General features: G+C 55.8%; 1 protein-coding gene across 1 annotated transcript; it reads right to left on the reverse strand.

Moving 5' to 3' along the window:
• Positions 1-1673: 1673 nt before the first annotated feature.
• Positions 1674-17125, reverse strand: SFT2D2 (SFT2 domain containing 2). Its single transcript, XM_032863042.1, has 8 exons — positions 16984-17125; positions 12088-12174; positions 11769-11854; positions 7709-7790; positions 6351-6386; positions 6207-6265; positions 4386-4415; positions 1674-2136 (listed from the first exon to the last, which is right to left on the reverse strand). The coding sequence occupies exons 1-8, from the start codon at positions 17044-17046 to the stop codon at positions 2097-2099; spliced, it is 483 nt and encodes a 160-aa protein (XP_032718933.1). The 5' UTR covers positions 17047-17125; the 3' UTR covers positions 1674-2096.
• Between the last annotated feature and the right edge of the window lie 116 nt (positions 17126-17241).

Consider the following 17241-nt stretch of genomic DNA (forward strand, 5'->3'; position numbering starts at 1 on the left):
CAGCAAGAACTGTTTTCTCTGGGGTTAACAGGCGAGCCAGAGCTCAAGTAACCTGTTCAACCGGACGCCAGTCTGTGATGGGACACAACGCACACCCAGGCCCGGGTGCCGTCAGAGCCCACTGCCACTACCGCTGCACCACACAGCCCCGCTGGAGTCTCAAAAGGCACCTCGACCTCATGTCCCACAAAGTCAAGTCCAAACACTGCAAAGGGCCAGAGGGATCAGCCTTCCAGTTACTGCCGGAGCTCGTAGACACAGGCTGGCCTCACATCCGCTCTCAAGGGAGGGAACGAAGGACACTCCTGACCTCTTTCGGGCCACTTCCTAGAGCATTTCCAAGATCTGAGTTATCTCCTAGGGCACCTCAGGGGTGAAAGAACGCCACAAAAGCCAGACAGCAGCGCGTATTTTCCCCTCCTGGCTGAAGGCAGGTTAGGAGCTTCAGGATAAGCTGGGGCGCCCTCCACAGCCCCGAGAGGACCCGGCGAGACCGCCTCCTCACTCTGGTCCGGTCAGACCTGCTTACAGCTCCCCAGCTCAGAGGAAAAGGCTGGCCAGAGCAAGACCCCGAGAGGACCAGCTAGACCTGGGTAAAGAACAAAAAGGCAACCCCAGAGAGGGCTTGCTGCAGTGGCCCCGCACTGCCAGAAGCTCTGGCAATCAGGCCAGGGCACTTACGCTGGTCAGGCAGCAAGAAAGAGCTGGAAGGGCACACTAATGAACAGTGGAGAGCCTATGGAAGCCAGAAGAGCTTCCCAAAGGTGAAACCCGGCAGGAGACAGGACAGTGACATAGACACTGGGAGCAGGAAAGGCACAGGCTTGGCTGATGGCAACAGGCAGAACCGTTAGAGGGGACGCCTCCAGAGCCACCCCGGGAAACACGGGCGCCTGAAGCTGGAGCGCCCAGGCTCTGGACCCAGGTCTGCCACCAGCCATGGCTTCGGAGGAACCCGCTAACCTCCCAGACCCAATTTCCTCGACTGCCGGTAAGATAACCATCACCAGCTCTCATGAGGACCGGACACGGTTCTGGGCACAAAGCAGGTGTGTGCGGTGCAGGGGGGCTGCGAGGCGAGCCCCAGCCATCCATGGCATCCTGCTCCAGGGTCTACGGCCCCGACTCCAGCACAAAAACAGGCCCTGATGAAAGGTCACGGGCAGGCACACCTCCTTCCCACGGGCCCCATGGTGGGGGGCCTTTGCCTTCCCATCCCCTCTTTCCTGGCCCCATTCCAGGGGAGATGGAAAACAGAATCAGTTTAAAAGCAGCACATGTAAATCATGAAAAGAAAACCAGAGGAGAAAGCAGCACGATCTCTCACCTCCCATCAGCCCTTGTGCAGAAGCCAACAGCGTCTGTTTCGTCAGTGCTTTGTCCCCAGTCTAGTTCCTGGTCAGGAGAAAAGCTACGTGGGCAGGGAGAAAGAAAGAAAACCCCAAGAAAAGAGTGTGCACTGAATGTCAGAAGACACGCTGCATCGTCAGGTGTGGAATCAGAACAAAGCCAACATTCAGATTTAAAACCAACACACATCCCCCCAAAAGTGCTTCTTTCCACGTTACTCCACGGCCAGGCTCTCCACGGGCTTGTGTGCAGCTGTCAGGGGGCAGACCCCAGAGCAGAAGTGCGTGTACGCTGGGTGAGGTGGGGAGGGTCTGCATACTGAGGGCACGTCCACAAAGTCCCCGTCGACCGCAAAGCTCTGTGCCTTCCGGCCACACCCCTGCCAGCTCCGATGGGGCTGCCCGCCGTCCCCTGGAGATCCCTGGCTCCTGAGCCGACCTGCAGCTGCTTCACGAGGCTTTTATTAGGAGATTTTGGTGGAACAGCATCTAACAAGGGAATGGGTGCAAAAGGAAGTCCACCCCACAAGCTACAGACCCCACCTCTCACACCAGGCTCCAGACGTTTGGGTCTGGAAGACAACACTGTCTCCAAAAGCAACCTTCAAATGTTCAGATCACAAGCAACACACTGCTGCAGGAGAAAAGGCACATGTCTGTAAGACAGAGGTTCAGGAGGTGTTTACAAAACTGTCCACCAGCTCCCGTCCATGGCACCTCCCAGGGCCTGGCACAGCGGGCCGCGTGCTATGCCAGACAGACTGCAAAACACTTCTTCACAGCATCCCTAGGAGGAAAACACACGAAACGTCAGTGGGAGACCATCACCCCCCAGGCCCCTGTAAGTGGTCAAGACCCTCGTAATTCCTGGGCACCCAGAGGAGCACCCTACAGAGGAGAGGGCACCCTGTGAGGTCGAGCTCCCTAGCATCCAACTGCAGGTTCAACATGAGCAGTACTCCCGTGGGCAAGTGACCCGTCTTGCTGAGTCCCAAATCCCACATCTGCAGGAATTAATACAGTGAAAAGAACAGGTATCAAACAATGGACAGCTACTGACAATAGGGAAAGGAAAGGACCGGAAGAAGAGGTTATCGGAAACCAAGAACGAAGGACTGTGCACTTAGAAGTTAACCAGAATTAGTAGATGCACTGAAAACATCAGACCCAGTTGTCACTAGGGCCTTTCCTCATTCCTTGTCCTAAGCAAACAGCAGGAACCTGCTAAAAGACAGCCTGCCGGAGTTCCCGTGCACAGTGGACTCTCTGCAGTGACTGGGTACTTATCAACCTGCTGGGTTAGGCCTGTCCCAGGGCTTACTCCCTAGAATTCACATACGTGGAAAGGAAAGAGTGGGTCCCCAATCCATCACTGTCCTGCTCAAGGAAGCACGGCCATCTCGGGCCCACATGTGGCTGTGCAGGGCTTCCCTGTCCCTCTGCTCTCAGCCACACGGCGTCAAAGATCCCGGGACCGTCACAGAGGGAGGAGGAGGTAAGTGAGTGCATCTGTGTGAGCAGGCACAGTGCTTTAACGGTAAGATAATTCCAGTGCAGCGCTTAAGACACACTCTACACTGTAGTCCAGCAGATGTTCTGCACAAGAAAGAGACGCACAGTCAAGTAAGATCCCTCACGGCAGCAAACACCATGCATATCAGAGGACCTGGAAAGTTGCCTAACAAGAAACCCACCTAATTTTGCCTAACCCCTTCCCAAACATATGTGACCACAGAACCCTTTCCTGCTGTGTAACGACTCTGCCCGTGGGACACGGAGAAAGGTGTGAGCTCTATAAATGCCTGTCCAGGTCAAGTGCACAGCCCTGAAGGGCACCGAGCAGGCCCAGCTTCATGGGTCAGAGACACGGGCAGTCTCCCTGCACCCCATACTTGAAAGGTTTCACCTCTGTGGCTGCCATCTTGAAATTCTCATTGTTTAACCAGGAGCCCACATTTACGTTTTGCACAGGACCCTGAAAATTACAGACCTGGTCCTAGCATGACGACACATTCAAACTGTGGGCAAACTGATAAGATCACGGGACGCTCAGGGGTGAGCAGTTCTGGCTCCTTCCACATAAAAACCCAGCTGCCCAAGAGAGTTCTACCCATATGCTTCTCAGACAAGCCCCCAGCACCCCAAACTCACGCAGAAGATTTCCTAACTGTTATCTCCCTGGAACGTACTACCGAGCCACACAGCTGCCTTTACGGTGAGGGGCCTGTGAACTTCCCATCAGGCACTGCCCAGCATCTTCGAACCACTGTCAGCGGCAGAGTCGGAACACGGGAGACACAAGCCTGCCTGTCCACCTCCCAGCTCCCATGCGGTCTCCCGTCTTCTCAATACAGCTAAAGACAAGCCTCTTTCTAACTAACAGGTAATGACAGACACGTATGGAAATTAAGCTGCCGCGTGACAGCAGGGTCAGGCAAAGATCACACGACCAGTTTTGAGAGGCCCCTCGCTGCAAGTGCCGAACAAAGGAGACGTGCCTGTGGGGATGGCCGGGCCGGCCCACGCTGCTTACACACGTCCTCTCCGGCCACAGGGGTCTAGTGAGCCGCCCAAGGCCACACTGCTAACTAGCAAACCCTGGTCCTCCGAGTCCTGGCCCTGCCGGCTTTCCCTTCATAAACGCTTCTGGAACGTTCTCACTCATGGGCACTACAAGAAAACAAGCGTGAGCGTGGCTCCCTCCACCTCTCCGTCAGGGATGCTAAAGCGATATTCACCTTTCCTCCACAAAGCTACGCATTCCGAGAGGGATTACGTGCACACACGCCCCACGTTGTCACAGAACGTTCTGCCACCAGAACTGGGGTCCCGGGCCAAAGCCCATCACCCTGCACCGCAGGGGAGGAGGTGGACAGGACCCTCAGCTTACGAATCTATGAAACGGATACAGGACCTTTACCTATGTGCCTGGAAGAATTTTAGTAAAGATAAAACACGTGTTCTCTGAAAGCACCCAAAACAAAGGGCCCTCTGCCCCAAGTGAGAAGGCACAGCCCTAAGCGCAGTCAGTCTTACCTGGCATAGGGTATGTAGGAAAGGCTGTACCTGCAAAGAAAACAAACAAAAGACAAAATTAACGCAGGGACTCTGGAAGGAACGGGCCTCAGCTGCGAGGACGCCTGTCCCTAAGGGCCCAGACCCTCTCCATCCTCAGCATGGGGCATACACGCACACGTATGCACACTCGCATGCACATGTGAACACACGCCGCGCCCCAGGTACTGGTGGGGGGTCGTCAGTGGCCAGAGAAGGGTGAACGGCCCACGTGGAGCCGACCCCGTCACCTTGGCCTCATGGGGTCAGCAGGTCCCACGCAGCGGGACGGCGCGGAGCCCTATCCTGAAACCGCCGGATAACACCGGGCGCAGCTCCCCTCTAGGATTTCACAAACCCTCAACAGAACGAACTGCCGCTGACCGGGAGGGTTTTCTGCTTTGCTCCCATCAATTTTAAAAGAAGAGAAAACAGAACAGAAAGGAAAAAAACAGCACCAACTACACTACGGACAACAACGCAAGGAAGTGAGGATTCTTCAGGAACCCGGGCCCAGAGCGGTCTTGGGGATCCCAGCTGGCCCAGTCCCTTCACCCAGTGGAGGCCAGGCAGGTGGGAGGCCCCAGTGCTCACGACCAGCCTGAGGAAAACACAACACGGTCGGTGCTGGAGCATTACTGCCGTCTGCGTCCGCCTGTACGAACGCTGAACCTCTGGAAAGTGGCTTCAAATTCAGTCTATAGGTGAAGAAAGGCACGTCCATGCGGGTACCAACCCCATCCCCCGGAAAGAAGCAGCACATGAACATAAGCCACAAACCAGGCCCTCCAGTACCTACTGCCGAAACCCGCATGTCCCTAAAATCAGGCCTTCGTTCTCCTTCCGTTCCCCATGGAGAGAAAGTCACTCACCTGTGAACACAGTAAATCCCAAAAAGCATTTGGGAAGCGTATTTTTTCATGAGCCCCAAATGACCAAATCGATGAGGTACTCGGCTACAGCCTCAAGCCCCGCTCCTGCCACGAGGGACCACAGCTGGTCCCTGGGGGCTTTGGGACTTGCAGCCCTCTCTCCTCGGCACCAGGGAAAGCACGTTTTCCCTGAAGCGGATCAGCACGTCTCTGTGGAAACCGTTCAAGCCGGCCTCATGCGTTCCTAAACTCTGGAAGGACTGGAGCGACCCCTCTGAAGCCATCGGTTCCTCCTGTCAGCACCGCACCCCACCGGCGCTGGGCCCGTCTGGAAGGACCGAGGTCTCCAGCGCCCCTTCACCGTGCGTGGCTCTTGAGCCACAATTCCCTGGTTTTGCCAACGGCCTGCCGTGCACCTGCCGGGCCTGCCGCCCACGGCATGTGGGTTTCCATTTCATCACTCACCGTCCCTCATCTCCAGCTGACAACTCCCTCTGCGCTTCGGCTAAGTCATCCGTCCCGTCCCAAACGCGGCTGCCCGCTTCCTACCGCTCGCCTTCCTTCGACGTCCATCTGACTCACAGCCTCTCTCTACCAGCCCCCGAAATACTCCACCGTCCTAGCTCCTACCAGAGGAAGCGACTGAGTCACACTGAGAACATCTCGAAATCGACCGGGAGCCCCGCAGAAGACAGAGCAGCAGGCAGCCAGTCCCCAGCCGTCCGAGACCGCGGACGCCGGCTACCGGCGCACGGCCGAGGGCACAGACTTCCGCTCTGCCGTCTGATTTCACTTGCGTCCTTGAGAATTCTTAAATTGAAAAGCTCCTATGTTTTTCTGTCCTCCTACCCACACCACGTGGGCTTTTATCTCCTTCAGCCGCATCATTCAGACAGCGACGTGGGAGGAGACTATTGGAGACATCACTTACCATGTCAGGGCCAAGGACTGCAAAATGCAGAAGATGAGCGCGAGTCCCTTGTTATGCCACTGAAAGGAGAGCAGACAGTTACCGCACAGCGTGTGACAAGAGGCGTAAGCCAAAAGGTTCAAGGAAATCAAAATACACACTTACCCAAAAGGCAGAACACAGGGTAAGGGCAAAACACAACTAGAAGAGAGGAAAAACATTAATTAATACAGCAACAACAGGAGGAAAATACTGCAAAGGCCTCACCATGCTTGGCAAACTTACCACAGTCATCCCCCCACACTGACCAGACTCTGTGCTGATCGCAGCGACCAAAGGCATCCTTCCTCTCAAAGCGCCGGACCCACGGGAGCACCCGCGTTTGGCAGAAGAGTTGAAATCCCAATCAAGTGAAACCAGCCCACAAAAACAGATGTAGATTAAAAAGAAATGGATCCTCTTTGCCTTTCCAATTTCCCCAAACTGTCTGCCCAGAAAATAAAATCACATCTCTGGTCCCTCCCTCACCCCTCCCCATTTTTCATTCAAAGTCACTAGCACAGCCGAACTCACAGCCCTATATTTGAGCCCCTCCGAAAACCCCTGCGTCTGGAGCAGGAAAGGCAAGCAGGACAAAGGGTAACATGAGATTCCGGGCAGCCAGTTACTGGTTTACATGTCACCTAACACTCTGACTCCATCCTTAGAAAGCTCTTTCTGTAAAACACGCCCGGACCATCTACATCCAGGCTGGCCAAGAACAATGGCCTCGGGCGGCCGGTCATGCCCATCCTGTCTGTCCCTCTGCGGCTTAACTGCTCAGTAATCACACCCCAAGTACTCTCTCCGCGGCCAGCACTGGGCCGATGCTCTGCAAGGACACGCGAGCAACAGCTAACGTGGACGCGGCCTCACGGAACGCACCCGTCCCAACAAGCAACGTGGACGGAGATGAAACTAATGATCAAAGTGCACTGATCGAGGCCCAAATGTTGCCAGAAAGGCGATTCTGACAGAAGGCCAGCAAATGTGGTCTGGAACGATGCTAAGGGTCACACAGAAGGTGGCAGCCCAGAGGAGGAAGGAGCAGGAGCGTGGGACAGGAGCAACGGGCCAGGGGGACGGGATGGGCAGCAGGGAGCAGAGCGGAGGGGCCCCGAGGGCGGCAGCCCCGGAGGCAAGTGGCGGCAGTCGGGTGCCGAGGAAAGAGCGCGCCCGCTCCAGGAGCCCTGACCCCAGCTCCGGCGAGTGAAGCCTGTGTTTGGGGTCGCTCCCCCGGACTCTGCTGGGCGCGGCTTCCCCCATCACCAGGACGACCGTGTCCCCAACAGTGCAACTGCTCCCAGCGGCCCGCTGCGGGGGCGGCACACAGCGGCCGTCACCACCAGACGCAGAATTCTGCCTCCAACTCGGAGCTCACAGGCGTCAGGCAGTGAGTCAAGACAAAAGGGGAAAGAAAGGAGGAGGAAGATGAAAAGCTAAGAAGTCCCATGTCACAAGCACGGCTCCCAGGCAGGCCTTACCAGCACCATGATCGTCGCGATCAAGCGCGTCGGCTCAAACATCCTCTTCAGCTGCTTCATCGGGCCCATGAGGAAGACAGTGCTGAGAGGCAAACACACAGAGGCCGTTCAGAGCAGCCCGGGCCCGGCCCGGCCCGGCCCAGGCCCAGCCCGCCACCTCCCCTCTGCCCGGCCGGGAGCAGCCACGGGGATCACAGCGGTAATGGCCGGGGACAGCTGGGAAGCTCCTGCCACCCGCCAACTGCCAGCCTTTCCGGCCTTTTGCGTACTATCCCGACCTAACCCTTTGATGGTCTGCGGGGCGGAGGACAGGAATCGTCCTACTTCCTGTGCAGGCGAAGAAACGGAAGCCAGAAGGGTCTGCTAGCCGGAGCCGGGGCTGCCCGCTCCTCGGGTGAGTGCACGGGGCTTGGCTCCAGAACCACTCCGGGAGCCCCCAGGCCTCTGAGAGGTGCACCCCTGTCTCCTCAACACCCACCCGTGGAAACCAGCCAGCCAGAGACTTGGATCATTTTAAAGAGAAACCACACCTGACAGGTTTAGGCTGCTGGTATTAAAAACTAGGGCACTTCCCGTTCTTTCATTCTCCTGAGAATAATTCCACTGGTCATATCCTCTGTGAGTTGGTCAGTGTTTGCTACGTGACACAAAGGACATCCCTGACCTCATTCCATCCCTCCACAAGTCGGTGGGGTAGGTGTCGTTACACTTATTTATTTCAGAGATGGGAAAAGGAAGCTCAGGAAGGTGTCCCTATCCACAGCCGCACAGCTAGAACAGCCCGTACACGAACCCACAGCTACGGGATCCAAAGCCCCGAAAGACATCCGTCGTGCACTTTCAGTGTGACTGGAACTGGAGAGGGGGCTGCGAGCGACACTAACCCACACAGACCCGAACCCCAAACCCCAGGGCAAGGTCTGTCATGTCTCTAGATTCCTACAGAAAGGCCCCATGTGGCATCACATGGGCAGAAGCCTATAACAGCAAGTGTTTAAACATTAGCTACTGGGTGTTTGGTAAAAACAGAAATTTTAAAAATAAGCCTACTTCTCTTTAAAGTACTGTTAAGTTTCAACCTGAATTCACAGCTGCACTCCCAGCCAACACTGAACAAGAAGCAACTGCCATGGCTGGCTTTAAAAATTAAATACAGCATAAACACAAAACTGTAACACGTTAGAGGACGCTGGGTGCCTCAGTCGTTAAGCATCTGCCTTCGGCTCAGGTCCTGATCTCCGGGTCCTGCGATCGAGCCCCACATCAGGCTGCCGGCTCATCAGGAAACCTGCTTCCCCCTCTCCCTCTGCTGCTCCCCCTGCTTGTGCTCTCTCCCTCTCCTTCTGTCTCCCTGTCAAATAAGTAAATAAATAATAAATAACCCATTATAGGTAAAGCCATAAACTCCTAGACATACCCTGGAAATAATCATTTGCTCCCCGTGTTACTTCCACAGGCAGGGCTATGAAGACCCAGTCCTAGCAGGGTCTGGTAAATTGTTCTTCTGGACTGACAGCACACTCCTGTGTTTATGCTCTGTTTGCAGCCTCGACATGAAACCCACATTGTCTGCCCAAAGCAAAACCCTCCAAAAGTTAGTATTCAAGAGGGCTGTAGAGGTGAGATGAGACTTCACTATCAGAAGCATTCATAAATCAAGTTCTTAGAAGGCAGCCAGAGTCATGCACTCAATCATTTGGTTAACATTTCCAGCCAAAAACAGAGCTGGGTTTGGGGGCAATAGGGACAGGTAGGGCAGAGGTACAGCCCGTCAAGTGGCTTAGACACTTGTAACAAGTCAGTGTAATAAAATGCTACCTGTGCTGTCCCATAAACATATTTGGGACACACAGAGTCCCCTAGGAAAGAAGAGGTCACTGATTCTGGGTGGGGAGAGGTGACGAGAAGTCCACAGAAGTGGTGACTTTTGAGCCAAGTCCTGACAAATGAGCAAGAATTCCCCTAAAATGGGGGTGGGGTGCAGGGCACAAAGAGGGAGATACAGAAGGGGCAGCATTCTAGACAAAGACGTTAGCCCCAGAACCACCACAAGGATGTCTGGGGAAATACAAGAGGCTGTGGAGTGGACCTGGGTCAAGCCAGCTCTCTAGGCGCCTCTCCCGGAGGCTCCCATGAGGTAGGGCCAAACAGATTGTGCTGGGGCGCCGCAGAAAGTGGCCCGGAGGGACACAAAGGGAGACGGAGAAGCCGCCAGGACTCCTACAGTAGTTCAGACGGGAAGTGATACACGCCAGACCGAAGGGCGTCTCAGGTGGCTCCATGTCTATGAGCCCTCCCCCGCTCCGGGTTCAGATGGCAGCAGCTGCCCCGCCCAGGACCCTCTTCCTCCCTGCCCTACTCTGCCACCCATTCGCATCTGCCCGGCCCACCCGTGAGCTCCAGGGGCAGGAACCAAACCACACAATCTGTGAGGGCTCAGAGCCCCGCCCAGGTGTGGTCAAGGCTCAGTCATTAAGCACGTGAGTCTGTCCCAGGGACAATAATCTGGAGACAAAAAGGAAGGGGTCGGCACCAAGTCAAGGTGACCAATCACAGGCGCTGGGGCTTGGACACCCAGGACTCTGAGGCCATTGACTGAGATACTAGGGAAGGGGGAGGGAAAGGGAATCACAGAGCTCAGGTTCCAGGGGGCCCTGAGGCAGAAGCCAGGCCGGCAGGACTGTTGCTGCCTGCACACAGCGTGGTTGAAGCAGGAGCTGGGCTGGACCTGGGCTGTGTGTGCACCTGCGGCAGCAAAATGGGCTGCTCACCGCCGGCAGGCACTCTGTTAGCACCACCCCCGTGCTCCTGAGCCTAGGGCCAGGTCTGAGATGGTCCTCCACTGGCTGAGCAAGAACACCCCTCCCCAGGAGCCTCTGGCCCCATGAGCCCTTCTAAAATCCCCACTCAGCCTCTGGCAGCAGCAGGCCAGAATGCAGACAGGACTGTGTTGTACCATCCAACCACAGTTCCTTCGTGTGTAAAACCACAACAGTAACTTCATCCCAGGAGATTTCACAAATAAACTAAGATAGGGCGCCTGGGGAGCTCAGTCAGTTAAGCATCTGCCTTCAGCGCAGGTCATGATCTCAGGGTCCTAGCATCGAGCCCCTCTGCGCCAGGCTCCCTGCTCAGTGAGAAGACTGCTTCTGCCTCTCCCTCTGCCCCTCTCCCCCAATGCTCTATCTCTCCCTCTCTTTCGCTCTTTCAAAAAAATGAATACGGGCACCTGGGTGGCTCAGTGGGTTAAGCCTCTGCCTTCTGCTCAGGTCATGATCTCAGGGTCCTGGGATCGAGCCCCGCATTGGGCTCTCTGCTCCGTGGGGAGCCTGTTTCCCCCTCTCTCTCTCTGCCTCTCTGCCTACTTGTGATCTCTGGCTGTCAAATAAATAAATAAATAAAACTTTTAAAAAACAAAAATTTAAAAAAATACACTAAGATACAAAATACTGGGGTGCCTGGGTGGCTCGGTCAGTTTAACGTCCAACTCCTGATTTTGGTCATGATCTCAGGGTTGTGGGATCAAGCCCTGTGTTGGACTCTGCACTCACCGTGGAGTCTGCTTGTCCCTCTTCTTCTGCTCCTCCCCCACACCTCTCACTCACCCTCTCTCTCTCTCTCAAATACCTAAGTTTATGTATTCATTACTTATTTGACAGAGAGCACAAGCAGGGGAAAGGGCAGAGGGAGAGAGAGAAGCAGACTCCCTGCCGAGTGGGGGGCCTGACATGGGGCTCGATCCCAAGACACTGAGATCACAACCTGCACCGAAGTCAGATGCTTAACTGACTGAGTCACCCAGGCGCCCCAATAAATAAAATCTTTAAGAAAAAAAAGATACTAAAATATTTTAAAGTGACAGAATATAAATGTGATGTATATTTTGTGGATTTTTTTGGATATGATGTATTTTAACAACCTTTGGTGCGAAACCAAATCCTTAAAACTATTAAAGCATCCTCCTTCACGTCGCTCAAGTACAACCCACACCTATTTTCCCATCTAGTGACTGGCTAAGGTTAAATTAAAAAACAAAAAACAAAATGCAAAAAACTGTTACCTCCCAATCGATGCGATGTTACCAAAGGTATAAAACACTGCAAAGAGGTACAGGCCCTTCCTGGGCACCCAGAGCAGGAGAGTCCCCTGGAAGATAAAGCACAGGGCATTTGCACGGGGAGGACCCCCCTGCCAGGCCACAGCCAAGACTGCACAGAGACCCCCCAGACCCCTCCCCTCCCTTGTCAGCACCCCCTCTCCTCTCGCTCTTATCCGTGCATCTCATGAGGGGCAGAAGGGAGGAGGTGGACAAAAGGGGAAAGGCAGAGAGAAGGAAGGACAGGGTGGGGAAAAGACAGGGGAGGGGAGGGACATCTTACCAACAGTGAGCAGACAATTCCTGCAGCAAAACACGCAATGAAGCCCTTTATTCTGGTGCCCCAGCTCAGTGAAGACGCCTCAACAACCTAGAATTTTCAAACGACAGATCACACACATGGATATACACGTTTAAGCAGCAAGAACGAGGGAAGCACGTAACGAGATTGTGTGTTTGTCCCGCGGAAGGCGGAAACAGAGACTCCGACTCCCTCGCTGCTAGGAGAGCCCTCCTGAGTCATGGCGCCCAGCTCCTTCCCCACCCACGAATCTCCTCTCCAGCAGCAGATACGAGGTTACCCAGCCTCTAGGGGAACATCCCCGAGGTGGCAAGTCTCCACCATTTCACACACAGCACTGCAAGGCAGCAGGCCCCAGAGTAGCCCAAGCCCTGACCGTAGCCCAGGCCAGACACTGACAACTGCAAAGGCGTGAGCGGCCCCAGGCAGGGGCCCAGGAAACGGGGAGGCGGCCGGCGCTCAGGCCACCGGGCATGGCCTCCCGCATCCACGAGCCAAAGTTCAGCAGGAGCTACTCCTCCCGGCATCTCTGAGACCCCAGGGGACGAGGCTGTCATCGCGTCAGGGCCCTCGGCTGGATCTGAGGTGCTTTGTGCCGGCATCAGCCAAGTCACCCACGCGTGAGACGGATCCCAGGTAATTCATGACCGCCCGGCCCCGCTACCGTAATTCATCCCTCCCGGGAGTGCGCGATTGCCAACAACAGCTCTGCTAACAGGAACACGGCTGTTCCTCCATGTCAAAGAGGCCAGCCCAGAGCTTATGGCAGAGACCTTCCTGGCCACGCCATGCCGGGGACGGGCTGCTGCCAGAGACCTGCCTCTGGCCTCCTGCCCAGTGCACCTGCAGCAGGCTCGCTGCGCATGGCCAGCACGGCCGCCATCGGCAACGGGGGAAGCGGCCGGTAACATTTCCACCCCCTGATGAAGAAGGACGTTGCCAGAAGCTGCAAGGGCCACTGGACGGGCAAGTCCTTCAGCCTCGACGCCCCCAGCTCAGGGCGGGCTCTCGGCCCCGTCCCCAAGCTTCCTGCCGAACCAGAGGCCAGGAGACAAGGACCAGCACCTCTCCCAGCGGTGGCCAGCCCCTGCCACAGAACAGCCTGACTTCCATCCACGAGAGACCCAGGATGAAGGGCTGTTGTCAAACGGGTTTTCTTCCTACTGCATAGACGCACACAAATTGAGAGAGGGAGGGAGAGGGACTCTTAAGCAGGCTCCAGGCACAGAGGGCCTGATGTAGGGCTCGATCTCAGGACCCTGAGATCATGAGCTGAGCTGAAATCAAGAGGCGGACACAAAGGACTGAGACCCCCAGGCGCCCCTGTTCCCCCATATTTAAGGGGGGCTCCTGACACTGCCATCCCCCAGCAGACACAGCACCTGCGGAAACATGGGACACCACATGACACCGTGCAGAAAGGTGCCATCAGGGACAGTGACACCCAGCGGGAACAGGGTGTCTGTCAGGGCCGGACAGATGGGCCCCCTGGCTTCCTTGCTGAGAAAAACCCGCACCCAAATGAGTCCCATCACACTCAGCGGGCCCACCGCGATGGCGGCCCCACAACCAGCTCAGCCTCCTGACTCGGGAAGAAAATAAGACCAGAAGACGCCACTCTTCCTACTCACACAGGAAACAGAGAACCTGCTCTGCCGGGCAGAAAAGAGGTGAGCTGCACGCGGGGAGAAGGGCGGCACAGCACAACGGGACGGGATTCGCCGTTGGAGCACTACTTGGCATCCACGGGGACGTCATCAGACGTTCAACCTTTTTTTTTAAGGGGATAAACCGTAAGGTCACATGTCAAGCGTGAGCTGGCCCTGGCATTCAGAGACCTGAATACGGTCTGCACAGGACGGTGAGGTCCCAGTCCCCTTACAAATGAACTCACGCACTAGAGAAAGCAGCTCTGCTATCTTCCTTCGAAGCAAAAGTGACACGTGGGTTCTACAAGTCCCTCAAGCCGAAATTTCCACCCAAATGTCACCCCAGGGGGCAAATGGGGGGTACAGACAATTTTTCGTCACTCGTGTCTCCCCACTGCATATAACTGCACTTGGTTGACCTGCATGGTCCCAGCAAGAGGAAACTGCTGTTCCCCTTCTAACTGGGCTCAGCAAAAGCCCTTCCTTTTGCCAATTTATAAAAACAGACTCAGTTGATATAAAACACCTCTCTAGGGGCGTCTGGGTGGTTCAGTGGGTTAAGCCGCTGCCTTCGGCTCAGGTCGTGATCTCAGGGTCCTGGGATCGAGTCCCGCATCGGGCTCTCCGCTCACCAGGGAGCCTGCTTCTCTCTCTCTCTCTGCCTGCCTCTCTGCCTACTTGTGATCTCTCTCTGTCAAATAAATTTAAAAAAAAAAAACTTAAAATAAATAAATAAATAAATAAATAAATAAAATAAAACACCTCTCTAGGGGCGCCTGGGTGGCTCAGTGGATTAAGCCTCTGCCTTCGGCTCAGGTCATGGTCTCAGGGTCCTGGGATCAAGCCCTGCAACGGGCTCTCTGCTCAGCAGGGAGCCTGCCTCCCCACCACCTGCCCCCACCTGCTTCTCGGCCTACTTGTGATCTCTGTCAAATAAATAAAATCTATAAAAAAAAAAACAAACCAAACTTCTCAATTCATGGCTGCTGGAAGCTGTGCTGGGGCACCTTCTGGAAATTAGAGTAGCTGACATAGAACCTGGATAGAACTGTCTGTGTCCTGCACACAAGCCATCTGACTGGCAGTTAGGAACAAAGGTCCCTTTGACTCTGGGACATGGAGAGACGAAAGGTTCTTGCCAAAACGAGGTGAAGCTAAGAACTGTTTGAGGAAACAGGGCTGGTAACCAGAAGAAGGTGAGGAACAAATACTGCTTCCTACCACTCATTCCTTCCTCATCCCTGGAATCCTCTATGGAAAAATGAAACCTATACTTTAGGACAGAAGCCCACTAAAACCAAAGGTTGAAGGTGTATTTATGAAGGGGAGGTATCAATTAAAAACCTCATCATGAGGCTATTATTGGTGATTAGGGACGGCCAAGTGGTTTTTATGCGTAGTTTCATATGTAAGAGAAACAGACCTAGTCATGCTTTTATTGTTTACGTTAAAGAATAAAAATTTGAAAAGCACTCACTTATGGTGACCTCTGACAACTTCCATAATTTAATTTGAAGAACTCATAAGGCCACGAAGTCCAACTCACTACAGAAAACAGAAATTTCAGCACAGAATCTCCAGCTCTGCCAGCTTCGAAGCCAGGGCAGATGCGAGACGATCAAATCAATACCCATACTTTAAAGGAGGCTCAAATTAGTAAAAATTAAAAATTAAGCCAAGAACAATCCTGAAAATGAATTCAGCCAGCTACAAGATGTTTCCCAGGAGTCTGGGACTCAGGAAACGACATACGATGAGGTATGAAAACAGGAATCTCACACTCAGGAGAGGAGACGGACAGCGGGACTTCACAACGAGAGCAGCACCTTGTCTTTCTTAAACAGATTTAAGACGGGGCTGAGCTTACAGCCCTTTCAAGCCCTTCCCTGTGTCCAATGAGGACATGCACCACCTTGGGTAAAAGCCAACTCAGCCCTGGCATCTTCAATCTGCACTAATCACTCACTCTTAAGGGTCTGTTTTGTGATTGTTTTCTAAATACAAAGTATCTGCCTCGTATTGCTGTCAACACTCTAGCCCAGGAGTCTCCAGGATGACCAAGTGTCTCGCTCTGGAGCCCGAGCTGCTCGTCACAGCAGGATGACCCTCCACAGGGCATAATGCTTTCAGAGAACCGGCGACTGTCCACTGCCCAGGATTTACTAGGCCGTGTGGGGGTTGACTTGACAGTTCCTAACAGAAGCCAGAAATCAGAAACAAAAAATGCATGAAATTACTCCTGAGGCCCGACCCACTAATAAAGGCCTAACCCCAACCCTAACCCAAGTAAAAAGAACCCACAGAGGGGCTCAGTGGGTTGGGCCTCTGCCTTCACTCGGGTCATGATCCTAGAGTCCTGGGATCGAGCCCCGCATCGGGCTCTCTGCTCAGCGGGGAGCCTGCTTCCTCCTCTCTCTCTGCCTGCTTCTCTGCCTACTTGTGATCTCTGTCTGTCAAATGAATAAATAAAATCTGGGGAAAAAAAAAAAAAAAAAGAACCCACAGAGCTGTTTTGAAATAGAAAGAACGAACGAACGAACCCCGATTCCTAAAATCCCGCGTCAGTCTCCGGGGACCGCGCTCTGGGGCTGCGGGGGCTCCGGAGGGAAACGCAGACAAAACCCGGCACCCGCCGAAGCGCGGGAAAGCAGCAGCGGCAGCAAACCGGAGAGCGAGGCGGGCCGCAGCCTCGCCCCGCAGCCGGGGAAACTGAGGCACACACCGGAAGGTGAAGTGTCCGGTGTCGCCCGGGGGGGGGGGGGAACCGGCGCAAACGCGATGGAAGCGCAGGAACCCGGAGACGCGCGCTGTGGCTCCGCAGCCCGGGCGGAAGCGAGACCCTGACCCTGACCCTGACCCTGACCCTGACCCTGACCCGCCCGCACGCGCGGCGTCCGGGGGTCCCGGGGTCCGGGGTCTGCCGCGCGGACGGACGGGCTCGGGGAACCGGAGCGCCCCGCGGAGCGCCGGGGACACGCGCGTCGACGCCGACAGGGGCCCGCGGGCGGGAGAGGGACCCCGACACCGAGCCTCGACGCGGGGGCGGCTGCGGGCCCGTCGCCAGGGACCGGCTCTGTCCGCAGGTCTGGGGGCTCGGCCCGTCCGCGCGGACGCTCCTGCGGTCCTGCCCCGGCGCCGCCCGTCGAGGGGGCCCTGGGGCGGCTCTGGGACGCACGGGCCAGCCCGGGGGTCCGCACAGCCCGGGGGTCCCGCACCCCGCCGCGCTCACCTCGGCCAGGCCGCCCCGGTCCTCGCAGTCCTGGCCGCTCAGCACCTTCTTCAGCTTGTCCATCGCGCCGGGTGGACGCGCGCCGCCCCCGCCGCCTGTTGCGCCCGCGGAGCGCGGCTCTTCCGGGTGCGCCGCCGCCGCCCAGCGCGCCCCGCCCGGACCCGCCCCCGGGGCCGCCCGCGCACGCGCCCCGCCGCTCCCGCCCGCCCGCTGTGGGGGTGGGAGGCGGGACGGCCGGGGCGCGGGGGCTGAGGTCCG

The sequence above is a fragment of the Lontra canadensis genome, unplaced genomic scaffold (genome assembly GCF_010015895.1).
Source record: "Lontra canadensis isolate GAN:19392208 unplaced genomic scaffold, GSC_riverotter_1.0 scaffold24, whole genome shotgun sequence".
NCBI classification, from domain to species: Eukaryota; Metazoa; Chordata; class Mammalia; order Carnivora; family Mustelidae; genus Lontra; species Lontra canadensis.

Coding starts and splice junctions, on each gene's coding strand:
- SFT2D2 (XM_032863042.1), bottom strand. CDS start 17,046: ATGGACAAGCTGAAGAAGGTGCTGAGCGGCCAGGACTGCGAGGACCGG. Junction 12,175..16,983: donor ACCGGGGCGGCCTGGCCGAG/GTGAGCGCGGCG, acceptor TGAAAATTCTAG/GTTGTTGAGGCGTCTTCACT. Junction 6,387..7,708: donor TCGCGACGATCATGGTGCTG/GTAAGGCCTGCC, acceptor CCTCTCTTCTAG/TTGTGTTTTGCCCTTACCCT.